Raw genomic sequence first — 15,095 nt, forward strand, 5'->3', positions numbered from 1 at the left:
CCACCAGAGGGATCCGAGTGCCTGACTCAATTGCTCCAAACCACGCGCCAAGTCTGGGCTGGGGAGGGCAGTGTGGTGGCCTTGGAAACTGCCTGTGATGGGGCCCAAAGATCCCATGTAGGGTTTTGGTCTGGAGCTGGATTCCTGAGCTGCAAGTCACACTACAGATTTCCCACACTGTAAGAGGACTCAGGGAGTGAGTAAAATCTCTGACTTTGGATAAACTTCACTGTTAAACTGTAAAATAAAATGAGAATTAGAAGGAACAAATTTGAGAAATATCCTTTACCTGGAAGCTAGCTCTTCACACAATTCTTGAAGCCAAGGGGAAGGGAGGTAGTGTAAAGTGAGGAGAATTGAGGGAAGAGTTGAGTGGAAGTAACGCTCCTCAAGGCCTTAGTTACGTAAGACTTTATTGACACACATACATGGTTATATAATTATCGACTTCCTTCTTGATCTCCAAAGTGACATCTCTCAACTTTGCTATCTACAGAATGATAATGCAAATGAAGTTTTCAGTCTACACAGCCCGCTGTATAATTCTGTCACTGGTAGTCGCCTTGTACTTACGTATAGCTCAGAACTGTGCACTCCTGGTGTCAAAGCTTTTGTTTCTCCAAAATGCCCTACGTCACACATTAGCGTGCTATAATGTAGGTGGCATTTTATTTACAGAAAGTATCAAATGACATGGATTCTACCCTGAGGGAAACATATGAAGATATGAAGTGGAAGATGTCATAACGACACCTGGCTTAAACCTAAAGGGAAATGTTCTGCGTTCTTTTATAGCCTACACTGCCTCCCCCCGCAGTCTTCACAAAGCAAAGGCCAAAATAAGCTAACATACTTTGAACACAGTTTGAACACAATACATTTTCCTAATATTGCTTTCTTTGGGAAGCTACACTTACAATAAGAAGGAAGATTGTATATACAGCAAGTCCCTGGCTTATGAACAAGTTCCCTGCCTGGAGAACATTCACAAGTTAGATTTGTCCGACAAAGTGAGTCTTACATGCCTTTGATACAAACACATGGTGTATATAGCTTTGCCCTTCCTAGCAGTCCCCTGCACATTGTCACTGCTTTTCATCCTGCCTCCGGACATCCTGGGCTCTGAGTGAGCCCTGTCCTACTGTGCGCTCTCGCACTGCACAGGAAGCCCACAGCAGAACGACCATGACAAGGTCCAGAGGACACGTCAGCGACTGCTGTGATTCATTTGCATTTAGGGATGTTTGTAATGCAAGGTTCCCCAGGAGCTGCGAAAGCTTTCAACTTAAATTTGTAAGTCAGGGACTTACCTAATAGGAAAATAATTAAAGACTCAAATATTCCATTTAAAAGTATTTTCATTTTTAAAATGTCAAGGCCAGGTACTTTGGTTATAATGAAGCTAGGACTCCAACTCTCTCACAGGTCTCCTTTGGGTTATTAATAATTTGGCACATTTTGCTTGGGTAACATAGGTCTTGCACAACACTGAATTAATTGTTGACAGCTGATATGAAGTGAGTGCAGGCTAAAAGTCCGAGTTTTTCTCCAGCAACCCAGAGAGTCAGCATACAGATGTGCATGAGAATCAGTGGTTGGCACTAGACATCTACTATCTTTCGAGTTGGCCTGTGTTCTCCCGTTCAACTCTACATTTACCTGCCCATAGGTTTATGTCACAGCCTAGACCCTGCTAACACTTGGACTTGTACTTTTTTTTTAGCTAGAAACAATTCAAGTCACAGAATCATACAAAATACCTCATTACTTTTAGGGATGAAATGTAAACCTGGCATATTTAAGGATTTCAGATGTGTCTGATTCCACACAATGGTATTTTTGCTACTACATTAAATAGTTTGGGCAGTGTGACTCAGATTAATGATTTTGGAGCTAGTCTTTTTTTAAAAGATGACATTTCATTTACTTGAGGATGTTCATTTTTTAAAATATATACATATTTTTTAGATAAAAAAACCAGTCTGATCCTTTTGGGGGGAATCTTTAATTTGTATTTTGACAGAGAGCTAGAAACCAAATACTTTAGAATGCCCTACAGAAGTGCATAGCACTGATACTTAACTAACTCCCTTATGCTCAGAACTCCAAGCAGAATGATTTTTCAAGAACGTGGATAGAATCTAAATTATTCTATTGACAGGAATCCTGTGTTCAAAAATTGGATGTAAATTATGCAGAAGCTGTCACATGAAGGTCTATCAGTAGTGAGCTCCACATTTCGGATGTGCTGCTGCTGTAGTTCTTTAGTTCCTCCTTCTAGTGAGTAGTGGCTGGGTCCATGTAGAACACAGTACAGCTTTGTGTCCGTGTGACAAGGTAAAACGCTACAATGCTATTTGATTCATACCAGTAAATACTGTAAACTCAACAATACAAATGTGTCAAAGGCTAAATGGTTCTGTGGTGATAACTATCGAAATACTGGGATGATAGTGACATTGTATTTTGTGCTACTAATTACATTGGCAATATAATTTTCAGACTCATTTTAAAACAAGCAATTTTCAGATAAAAACATGATTTGTGAGTTATGAAAATAGTAGAGGTTCAAAAATGTATTTAGGAATATCTTTAAGAAGTAAATTGTTTCTCCATTTTTACTATTAGTACATGTTTAGGGTACATGATGTTCATCGTCTTTGTGGGGAACTGGTGCAGTACCTAACACATCTTAATTCCTTTTATCATCTTCTTTACTTTTCCTCCTTCCCCATTTCACCCACCTTTTGATCCCCAACCTTTTTCATTTTGGTAAATTTGCAAAAGAAAAAGAAAAAGAAGTGAATACTTATGAATTTGCAATTTAGTGTTTTGTGTTTTAATTAAAGTTTTCTAGTTTAAAAACCGCACGATTATAATAACCCCGAAGAAGGTGCAAGATAATGAAATGATCTGGCAGATCTCTCAAGATAGCCCGCTAACCTACTCTTCTAAAGTTCACCCTTATGACATCCAGCGTCGCTTTTTAAGATAATCTGTTTATAGTAATGAGAATTCACAGCACCGGAGATGTCATTCTTCAGATTTCTAGGTCTATGGTGGTTAATTCCTTAGCTGTGAGACCTACTATAGTAGAGCTCTTCTAACTAGATTGCCAGTAAAATGGGTGCAGCCATCCAGCACTCACAGAAAGCTGAAGTAAGGCAGCGCTGAGTGACTCGTCCAGTTACTCCTACTCAGAGCAGAACAGAAACGTATTTACTTCCCATTAGACAGCATTTACTTCTTTCCAATTGTTTTCTGTGCAACTAGCAATTCTGAAAGTGAAGTCGTGGGCTGGTAATCATTTCTTTGTGCACCAAATGTTCCTGTACCAATGTTCATGTTTGAAATTTATGCCTTTGTTTAAAGATTCACATTTGGCTTGTATAATGGAGAGTTTTCACAATCTGTTCTTGTCCATCTTGACTTCAAGAGTAGTTTGGAAACAACTACTACAGAAGAATAAATAAGTAGGCTTGTTTACCCACACTGAGGTACACATTTTAGGTTACAATTGTCTTATGAAGTCTAATCAGTGGCTACACAGTCAATTATGTAAAGGGGGAATTGTGTCTAATGCTGGGTTTAACTGAAAGAGAGACATTTATTTTACTCAGCAATAGAACATCCCGCATTCCTTAGAACTACAATTTTATTCATTTAGCTTCCAGGCAATAGTCTGACATGGTTAAAACTTTCTAAAGCAAGCAAAGCAAAATGTAAGTACTCAACCATAAGAGTCAAGAGGAACAATTTGACTTAACTTGCTGTGCCCACATCTGATGACGGGACAATTTTCTAGAGGTGTTCATGAGGCTAGGAGGGCAGAATAAACCCTTTTTCTAATATAAATACAGGCAATAATGCCATGTGAATGTAATAATGGAAATCAGATTGTTCCTAGATAATTAGTACCAAATGGTGGAAAACCCAACCTCTAATCTTTTGCCAAACCACTAGAACTCAGCAGAAAGCAAACAGCACAACGAAGCAATGGAAATTTCTCAGTGTATTTAAATGGTCATTTAAAATAAGGACCCAGTTTCTAAAACCAGTGAAAAGATTTCCACTGTCTCTGTGCAATACGGGGATATGTGTAATGGGCACTATCAAAGGCTGTGTCATTTGCCAGAAAAGGAGCTTGTGGTGGGCGGCAAGCAAACCTGAGTTCTGCACTGGGCTGGAGGGCACTGAAGAGGTGTCTGTACCGGGGGCTCCTCTTGGCAGAAGCACACTGAAGGCTCACCAAGAATCCAGTGCCAGATTAATGACACAGGAAACCTGGTTACACTGTAATTGCAATGTGCACAATGGGATACATAACTTGTTTCAGTATGTATTTAATGAATACAGATTCTTTAAGCACACTGGTGAGAACTTTAGCAGTTTGATGTATTCATCCTTTGGTCCTCTGAGACCAAAACATGCCAACAAAACCTGCGAGGTCTCATTTCCAGAGATATGAGCTCTATAGGTGCTTACTCTGTTAACCATAACAGCACTCTATGAATAGGTTCTTTGTGTTCTGGCTTTGTGTCCTGTAAAACTAATGCTCAAATCTCATAAAAACGAGCAGATGTAGAACATTTCTAGGTTAACAGGATAGGTGTATGCTTCACTGCATAAACCACAGGACAAGCTATTAAGCGAGAGACACATCTATCATGTATACTTTGTTTAGTATACGCTGTCCATTGTTTTAAAAATTCAATGTCAGTAGTTTTAATTGCTAACTGAGCTTGAAAAGTGAGTATTTTTAAGCATGGCAACATTTAATACTAAGTAAGTGCAGGCAAACTGAATTTATCTAAATTTTTTATTAGAATTTTGGGAACTTATTTTAATAGTTATGAAATAAGTGTATCTGTACTTGGTGTTATATCAGTTTATTTCACAGCTACATAACTAAAATTAAAAATGAAAGGTAAACTATTTAACAATATCTTTAAAATCTAACAGCACGTTAACGAATGCTGGCAACCACATTTTCAAAATCATCTAAAAGGATCAGATATGTCATGAATTGCATTTTAAATACTAACTCTTGATTCTACACTTAAATTTTAATAACTCATTTTCTTTTAAAAATAGAATAATTTCTATTTCATTTTTTCACATACCTGTCCTTAGTAGTGAGAGCAACTGAAAGGCTTTTGCAGTTTTTAAGTGCACAATACGTTATGAACCATATCGTGTTGCACATTAGATGTTTTGAATTTATTTCTCCCCTCTAGCACAAAGTTTCTGCCCTTTGACCAAAATACTGAATGCTTCCTTTCACTCCACAGCAGCCTCTGATAATAACCACTCCATTTTCTCCCTCTGTGAGTTCCCCATTTTTAGATTCAACATACAAGTGCCATCATGCAGTATTTTGTCTTTCTGTGCCCGGCTTATTTCCCTTAATGTACTGCTTTCCATGTATTTCCTTAAGGAGCTTGTGTAGCAAAACTTTCACACATCATATAATAAGACTTTTGAAATGGAAAATTTGTGTAACAAGTATTTTTCAAAGTTAAAATAAAAGAGTATAAAGATATTGCTAAGACGAAGAACATGGATTGCAAAAAATCATAATTTGAATTATGTGCATAAAGATCAAATATGACCTACATATGTGTAAAAATTATTTACAGAAGATATTCTCTTTTTCAGGTCAATCGTTTAATTGTAGTGATTGAAGAATTTTATTCAGATTCATACTGAGATGAACACAATGCCTAAAGTAGGTTACTAAATGCCCTAACATCACAAGAGCTAATCAATCCATTATAATCACTGGCTATTGTAATAATTTCATTGCTTTGTTTACAACTAACTCTACCAAGGAGAAGTTCTGTGTTTCATTTGCATACCAACTTTTGTGCTTCCTGTATAAAAGAGCAAAGCAACTAAATTAAGGACATCTCGTCATTTTGCTTGTCCTTTACCATTTCTGAAGCTGACATGGCAATTAGAGGGGATGATCAAAACAGTCCTATCACCCATCCTGACTGATGCCCTCCTTGTCACCCCACTACTAGGGCAGTGGATGGCTCTGAGGGGACAAGAAAAACAGGGGAGTGGGAATTTTATCAATGTATTCTAACCTTTCTTCTCTTCCCAAATCCCAGCCCTCAATGTGGTAGATGTCTTTGTCATCCCTTCTTCAAAGGAAGAGAATACACAAAGAGCAAGCTTTTGCTTTGCACCCCGAATGGTAATGCACCTACTGTATTCCTTATCATCACATAGACTGAACCAAGCACATGCGATGAATCTGAGAAACAACTACCTTCCTAAGACTCCTTGAAAACACAAATTGTCCTTGTTTTATCTGTTACTCTCAGGTTGTTTCACAGCATAGCTTATACATATTTTCAACAAGCGGTAACAGGATATGTTTTCTACTTTGGGACCAAAAGTAGAGCTGGTATGTTGACCTATATATCATACCATATATATATATATATATATATATATATATATATTTCAAAACTCTTTGAAAACTTTACTTAGCCATAATTATGCTTCAATTACATAGTAAATATTTTAAATGCATAAAAAAGTGTACACATTAATGAAGACTATCAATTAGAAAAAAGACCATGTGGAAAATACAATTTGCTCAGAAAAAATATTGTTTTAAATTCTACCTCCCTGCAAAAAATTACTTTTGGCAAAGTCACATAATACGGCTGGCATATATGATACTGGGGAAAAAAGATTTCAAAACTGCTGCAAGCCAGAAATACATGATATAACTATAAATATGTGTGCTGCCTATAGAGACAACTATTTGCTTTACTGTCTGAAATCAATTATCTCACTCCCAGTGGGAACCGTTGCTATGTAGTATAAGAAACCATATTCATTCTAGTTCCCATTCTATTTCCTACAATGAAGTCCAGCACTCAGGGACAGACAGGCATAAGTCTCAATCTAACCTCAGTAAACAATAATCAATAGGGATAAAGGAAACAAGACACCTCAAAGACAAAAGTACATTAAACCTCTATGCCAGTAAGGGTTGAAATATAAGGAGAAAGCGCCACAAGAGCAAACCACTTTTATCTGCACTACCTAGGTAATTATAATTTTTAAATTAATCTTGGTTACTAGGCATCATCTCTATGCATATTGAGTTTTAAGTTATTGTTCAAAAAGAGTTATTTCTGAGCTTGTGATCCAGCGACATGTTATATCCATATCTTGTCTCTAAGGAAAACATACAGCTATTTAATATACTTACTGGGGATGTTGATACTTGAGTTATTCTTAATTGGTTTTCCAAATCTTGTACTTTATTTTTAAGTTCCATGTTTTCTGTTTCTAGGTCTTGGATCTAAAAAGTAAATGATCAATGTATAATTTTCATATTTTTTTTTCTTGGAAGACATTGGCTATCATACTGACTTCAGGCATCAACAGCATTTGATGCTACTGAAAATTTTATACTCTTGTACGCAGGGGAGAAAATTATTTGGTACAACTTGGGAAATACTGGAGGATTCTAGATCACTGGAAAGATGTGGTAAGTATAAAATATATTTTTATGTAAAAGCAAGTTTGATGTTCCTCATGTGTTATCTGTGTTTCTTGCTGCGCTGTGCAAGCTGTACCCACAATCTCGCAGAATAACCACAAGACAGTCAAACTTGCCTGTAATGGTTTGGAAGAGTGGAGAGAGGGTGTAATTTAATGACAAAGGAATCTGATCTGCATGGGAAACCACTTACCCAGAATCTGCTGCTTCTGCTGCTCTGATCCCCATGAGAAGCATCGGGAAGTGAAGCAAAGTCACATGAGAACACTAAGTTCTTGTGGGAATTCAATATAAAATAGTTAAAAACTGTGCGAGGGATCAGGAATGAAAAATTACAGGAACACAGTGAAGGCAGTTCCAGTCAGTGTGGGGAAAACTTAATAGCAGGCTTCCTAGGTTTGTCTGATGATACGCAAATCTCCCTGAACGTACACGATACAAATGTGAAACAAGACGCTTAGTTTACTCACTCTTTTTTGTAGCCCTGCAATCTGTTTTCTTGTTTCAACATCTTTGCCTCCAGATTCTAGAAATTTCCTGTATGCCAGGTCAAATGCTTGGCCAATGGTTAAAGTTATCTCTTCAGCCTTTGTAAAAATCAAACAAAGAAGATTTGCATTTTAACAATAATGTCAAGGTGCCCTTTTGATCAAGAAACTTCACCTGGAATCCTCCAAGATGTTCAGCAGAGGTGTATCAGGAGGGTCAACGCAAGAGTTAGAAATCACAGTAAAGGACCAAAGTAGTCTATGCTGACAGTAATTCAATGTCATAAAAAGAAGAAAAAGAAAAAAGAGGCCATTAATGATCAGCTATTACAGGAAAGGCGAGCATTCTTCAGGTCCAACTTCTCTCCTCTGCTTTTACAGGTAGCCTTTTTCCTAGTTGTTTTCTTCTTTTCAAGTCTTCAGTGGCTATTAAAGGAAAGCTGAATGCCAAGGGCTCTTTCTCTTGTCATTCTGCTATTTGTTTTCTTTTCCTAGCAAAAACCCTGGGCAGGTAACCGGAATGAGGCCTACAGGTGGTGTCTGGAAAACTTAGGTACGGTATGTCCTCGAAAGGGAGGGACCACTACTCCCTTCCAGTTAATTGCTGCCTGGCAGGAATGCAAATTCCAACCCCACTGGTCAGATCTGAAATATGTGCCATGATGCCAGGGATCTGAATTTTTATACAAAAAACTTCCGGTTTTAAGGGATGGTAGACAGTTCATATTTTTGTCAAGGGGTATGGATTGAACAAAATATATCTCTCATTAGAATTTGGTCTGGGAAACATTTTTACTCCCTGATCTACTAGAAACTGCCACAGATTTCCTAAGTCCACCAGCCTATTCTTGTTCCGTATTTTTGCTGCCTCCTGGCACACCGCAGCAAGTACACAATAGCAACAGGTGTACTTACATCATGAATAGTATAAAGGCCAGTAAAGACATGAACTGATTGATTTAATGTAGGACAAATGTTTCATATTTAATAATTTCATATTTTATAAAATTCTCACAGCAGGAAATTTAGTAATAAGGTTACAGATTGAAAATGACATGCGTTAGCTAATTTACTGAAATTCTAAACCATTTTTCTCCCTCTTTTTTTTCGCAGTAATGGGGATCAAACTAAGGTCCCTGCACTTGCAAGGCAAGTGTGGTGCCACTGAGTTAAACCCCCAGCCCCCTCCTTTTTGTTTTGAAATATATTTCTTTTTACTATGCAGGTAACACACACACACACGGTAAAGAATTCAAAAAATGAGAGTAAAAAGTAGTATCACTCATGATATTACATAAAACATAAAATCATATTTAATAAAATTGTGATATGCAAACATTGAGAAAGGATATACATATATATATATAAATCTAAATCTAGCTGTCAAACGCATGTACATAAAGGATACATGACAGTATAATTAGACATTATATAATTCTATAAATTCTAACTCAAAAATATGAAAGACAATAGGTAGCTCACATATATTAAAAGTTGGATCACAAAGTCCACAATGCTCTCAAATATCCCATATTAGCTAGATGTGGTGATGCCCACCTGTAATTCCAGCACTTGGTAGGCTGAGGCAGGAGGAACACTGAATTCAAGGCCTGGGCTACATAGTGAGTTCAAGGCCATGCTGAGCTACATAGTGACACCCTGTCTCAAAAAAGCCCTAAAAATAAATAAATAAATAAACAACCAATCTGTAAATGTTCTAGATCTTTCCGTGGCAATTGGGTTTGTATACACAACATTTTATTAGACTTAATATTCTCATATATACCCTATTCGTGTTTTTTTAAACCAAACTCCTACTGATAGGTATTAAATTATTTCCTGTTTTTTGGGGTATATTTTTTGTATTTTTAAGCTTTTTTATTAGGAGGACTATCTGCATACAATGATCCTCATATGGAAGAAACCCCTGTAGACATGAAATCACTGTGTGAAAGGCAAGCACATTTTTAAAGATTTTAATATTTTATCTTCAGAAATATACCAAGTTACCCTTCCACTGCATGTCACACACAGTCAAACCCTACTCTGTGACCTACACTGAGTTTATCAGGCTTATGTTGGCCAATCTAATGGGTGAAAAAATAGCTGGTTCTCATTTCATTTATTTTTCTATTCTTTTGAATCCTTATCGGAATAAAAACATTTTAGTATGTAAATAAGTCATTCTCATTTCTCTTTTTGCTGAAGGCAAAGATATTGTTCTCTATCTTTGGCTTATTTCAATTTTCCCTGTCCTTTAATGATAGCAAGAGGGACTCCATATCCATGAAGATTTCCCAGAGTTCCTCAGCCGCAAGTCATCCCTGTTTCTAGCTTCTCAGAGGTCCTTTCTATAAAACTGCCCTGTAGCTTTATCCACATCTTCCAATTGTCTGCATTCTCGTCTTTCTTTCCCCTTCTGCAAAACCCTTAGTTTCTCATATAGAAATACTGAGAAGGATAAGCCAGTTAGAAGATGGCATGCCATTCAAAAACATATGTATCATGTTTTTCTTTAACCGTTCCATACGGAACGTGTCAATTCCAAGGTTGTCTTGTCATGGAATGAACGGGCTGCTACACAGCTGGGCTCTGAGAAGGGCCATGTTCCCTCTGCTCACAGTCCATTGGCCAGGGCTAGTCATGGCCTGACCCGGATCTAGAGGAGACCGGATATCAGGGGAAGCGCGCAGATACTCAGTGAGCATGGCTGTCTCTGCTGTCCTTGAGAGAAATTCTAACACGGTGCCTTTGTGAGCAACAGTGAAAAGTGGTAGAAGTGGTCATGACAGGTGTAGATTCTGAACGATGGTTTTGTTTTGTTTCGAATTTCCAAATTTTTGGAGCCATGTTTGTACTCATTTTACAGTAAATGATATATTAGTTACGATTTTTTTCTACATGTTAAGTTACGGGATGGGTTCAGTGTTTCCTGTCACTGTCAAATACTCACTGTGTACACTGCAGAGAGTCACTTAAAGATCACATTGTTGATTCACTGTTTGTAACATTCTACTTCATATTTGTAACTTTTAAAAAACCATGTCCACTTTTCATAAAAATGAACATGGGGCTCACTGCATGGGGTAAACCTTCTGCATCTATCACCTGTATACATCACCTGACTTGATTTTCATAGACTCCATGAGGTGAGAATCATTATTATCCCACAACACATACCTAAGATCTCAATAGTGTGCACAACTTGGAGTTGAGAGCCCAATGCTTTTACTTTTAAGGGAAGAATGAAGGTATAGTAATTACATCCAGGGGAATTTCTAGTAATAGCTGTACAATCAGATGTGTTTTGATACACTTTTACCCAAGTAATTATCATTTCATTAAATATACACAATCTTAAGTATTCATATTTCATAAGTCTTCTATCCCTACTTGTAGTCGAATTACATCTGTTATAGGAAGCCATCGCTCTAATTTCTATTGCCTGGTGTGATATTCATAAAAAATGATCTACTGTATATGTTCTTTCATCCATTTTTCTCTGTTAATATAAGGTTTCTGAGCTTAACACATTTATCTGCTTTGACAGCCCATTTATTTTTATTGCTGATTTATTTTGGATATATCCCAATTGAGTTATCCATTTCCCTAGTGATTAATATTCAGTACTTCCAGGACCTAGTTATTATGAATAAAACATCTACAGAAGTTCTTGCAAAATCTTTTTGTAGACTTGTTTTCATGTCTCTGGATAAATACCTAGAACACAAAGTTGCCACATCATAGGATATGGTCTGTATTTAACATTCTAAGAAACTGCCACAACACAAGGCATGTAAACATTATGTAGTGCAAACATACACAAGAAATGGGGGGAGGGGTTCAAGAGATGGATGAAGGGGTGAGGGGGGAACAGAAAGGGGATTAAAAAACAGAACCAGGATGCTTTATGTACATGTACTGATTCTTCACCAGAGTGAACATCACGTAGTATAAACATGGACTATTAAAAAAATGAACCTGAGGGCTGGGGATTTAGCTCAGTGGTTCCACAGCTTGTCTTGCGAGCGCAGGGACCTGAGTTCGATCCCCAGTACCAAAAAAGAAACTGGGAAATTGTGCCCAAAATATCGATATCCCATTGTGCATGCCCACCACCGCTGAGAGTTCCACTTGCTCCATATTCTCACCAACCTTGGATAGTAGCACTTTTAAATTTTAATCGTATCTCTGGGGGTCCTATGCCAATGCATTTTTATTTTTGCATTTCCCTGTTGAATACAGTGATAACTGCAATAAATTCTTCAGCCATCATTTTGATGTTACTTGTCTTTCACGAGTTTTTTGAGTGTTAATATATACAGTTCACTCAGTTTATTCACTGCTCTAACTGCATTTGGCCCGTGAGTGCTTCTGTTTGTGGCCAATTCATTTCCGGAACAGAAGCAGTCCACAGGATTTTGCTTTGGTTTCTGGACTCCACATCAGGAGAGGAACACGACCATGACAGCCTTCCCAGAATCATGGAACCAATGAACTTCATGAACCGAGGCACCACTGTCATGACAGTAGTTTAGTTTCATGTGCGCACTGGCTTTTTAAATTTTTATCTTTAGTGAAATAACTCCACATTAAAGTTTCCTCTCCCATTTTTATTAGGTGCTTTGTATTTTTATTATTGATTTCCGAAGTTATGTATGTTAGATACAAATCTATTTGAGGAATATGAACTAAGAATATATTCTCCTAGTACTTGGTTTGATGCTTACCTTGTTAATAGTGTTAACATATCCTTTTATATTTTATATCCTTTTTCTGGTCATGGTAATTGCTTCTGTGGTCATTTTAAAGAAACCATCCAAGAATTATTAAGATATTTTCCCACTTTTCAAATGAAAGTTCAGTATAAGACTACAAAAGGTTCTACTTTTTTGCCTATGGTCCGTGTTGGGTTAATTCTTTGTAACTTAAAATAATATATATCTAGCTAGGTATCCTAATACCATTTGTCAAAAAAGACTGCTTTCTACAATAAATTATTTATATCCTAACTATGGAAAGTAAACTAGGTATGTGTGGATATTTTTGCATTGTATGGTATTGTTCATTCATTACTTTTTATCATTTCATTAATATTGACAGGCTTTGGTAACAGTTACTTGAATATAAGTTTTAAAATCAGGGAGTATATGTCCCTCAATGTTGATCATCACTTTCAAGATTAATTGATCTTTTCTAGGCCACTTATATTACTACGTTAGAAGTAACTTTTCAATTCCTACTAAAAGTCCCATTGTAAGTTTGCTAGAATTTTATTGATATTTCATAGTTTAAAATCACAGAGATTCTAACTGAGTAGAGTGGCGCATGCCTGTAATCCTAGTACTCAGGAGGCAGACGGGAAGATTGCTGCAAGCTTGAGGCGACCTGGACTACACAGTCAGCTCAAGGTCAGCCTGAATTACAAAGCAAGACTGGCTCAAAGGGGAGAGGGAGAGAGAGGCTGTCTCTCTAAGAAGCTAAACCAACCTCTTACTTCAAAAATCTGTCATATTTATACAAAACTGTACCTTTAAAAAATAAATACTGCTCCATGACCCTTTCTCAGAGTATTTAATGAGATAAAACAGTACAATCAGCAAATAACATTGTAATAAACCTCATGCCCCTTGAGTTAAGTGATTTTGAAAAGGAAAATGATAACTTAGTTTTTTTTTTTTTATATTCAGCCACGGTACTAGTCAATGTAGGACAATGATCAAAGTCACTAATTTGCATTAAGTGAGGAAATATTGCTAATAATGATATGAAACATGAGTAGCTGGCTCAAAACACCACATGTCAGGCTTATAGTTACTACATACAAAAGAATCTCAGAAAACCTAATGAAAAATTTTTTTCTAATTTATATTTGGTCACTTTTGTCTATTTTCACAATAAGCCAATTGGAGTTTCTTAACCCAGGTGTTTGATATATAAATTTTAATATTTAATACAGCAAAGAAAATAATATTAGTAGTAGAGGAAAATATCTGCATAATCTTTTTACCTAATTATGTTTGGTTGAACTACTAAACTAGGAAAACTACTCCTCCTGATAATACAATGGAATATAAAGAAAAGAATATTTTTAAATAAAAAGAAGTGGCTTTCAAAAACAATGTTAGGAATACGAATATAGCTATAACAATAATATATGATAAATAGCATCTCATAAGTAGATGTGAAAATACTAAATGCAAAGAAATCATGCTAGTATTAATAATGTATGGTTCTTATGACAAAGCCATTTTTCTAGAAAGAATTAAAAAGCTTTGAACACTGGCCTTATTTTACATATCACTTCACAACACTAAAAATAAGTAAAACAAGTTGGAGGGGTTGAGAGAACTTAGTCTGCTAATTGGCAGCTACTCTTTAAATTACACCAAAAGTAGAACCCAATGGATAAACTCTATGTATTAACACCTGAAAAACTTGTGAAAGACAAGTAATGCCAAAATAATGGCTAAAGAACTTGCTGCAATTATATTTTACTTAGAGAAAACAAATCAACGACATCACAGCAAATTCTGTTCTAATTTTATGTTTTAAAACTTAAGGACCTTGGAATTTGAGTAAATACTAAATCTTTAAAATATAACATGGTTTTATGTGTACAGGGGTGACACATCATACTAAATATGTAAGGTCATATCTACCTGGGTTTGATTACAGAAACTAAAAAAGTATTCTCTAAATAATGAAAAAAAGAATAAGGTAAGACTACAAGAGCAAGAAGCTTTACATATGTTTTTTTAAATATGTTCAGGGACCATTTTCATCTCCAGAGTTAAGGATTATTTTAATGTTACATCATTGCCTTTTCTCTTTTACTTTCCTTTTAGTTTTATTTTAGGATTCCCTATTTTTAATGTTCATACAGAGATTTCTTTAACTGAAATACCGAATAGTTTCTTTGGTGTGAAAAACTATAATAGTACACAGGATCCTAATGAGATAATTAATAATGTGAAATAGGAAGCAAAGGGCTACAGGTGTAGGGAAAGTGGGAAAGGTGGGGGAAAGGTAATAAGGGAGAGGAAAAAAATATGAGAAACTGAAAAATGGAAATAAAG

The 15,095-nt window shown here is 36.3% G+C and overlaps 1 protein-coding gene across 16 annotated transcripts in view; it reads right to left on the reverse strand.

Moving 5' to 3' along the window:
* Positions 1–15,095, reverse strand: part of Gulp1 (GULP PTB domain containing engulfment adaptor 1) — a 236,590-nt gene that overhangs the window by 16,169 nt on the left and 205,326 nt on the right. For 7 of the 16 annotated variants that reach the window (XM_033756344.1, XM_033756343.1, XM_033756346.1 and 4 more), the window contains 3 exons: positions 7,999–8,115; positions 7,722–7,802; positions 7,235–7,327 (listed from right to left, as the gene is read on the reverse strand). In XM_033756344.1, the coding sequence (XP_033612235.1) occupies positions 7,235–7,327; positions 7,722–7,802; positions 7,999–8,115 (291 nt within the window). The remainder of the gene's footprint in view (positions 1–7,234; positions 7,328–7,721; positions 7,803–7,998; positions 8,116–15,095) is intronic. The other 9 variants (XM_033756350.1, XM_033756348.1, XM_033756354.1 and 6 more) reach the window with 2 other exon arrangements.

The sequence above is a fragment of the Fukomys damarensis genome, unplaced genomic scaffold (genome assembly GCF_012274545.1).
Source record: "Fukomys damarensis isolate Sample0158 unplaced genomic scaffold, DMR_v1.0_HiC HiC_scaffold_26, whole genome shotgun sequence".
In the NCBI taxonomy this organism is placed as follows: domain Eukaryota; kingdom Metazoa; phylum Chordata; class Mammalia; order Rodentia; family Bathyergidae; genus Fukomys; species Fukomys damarensis.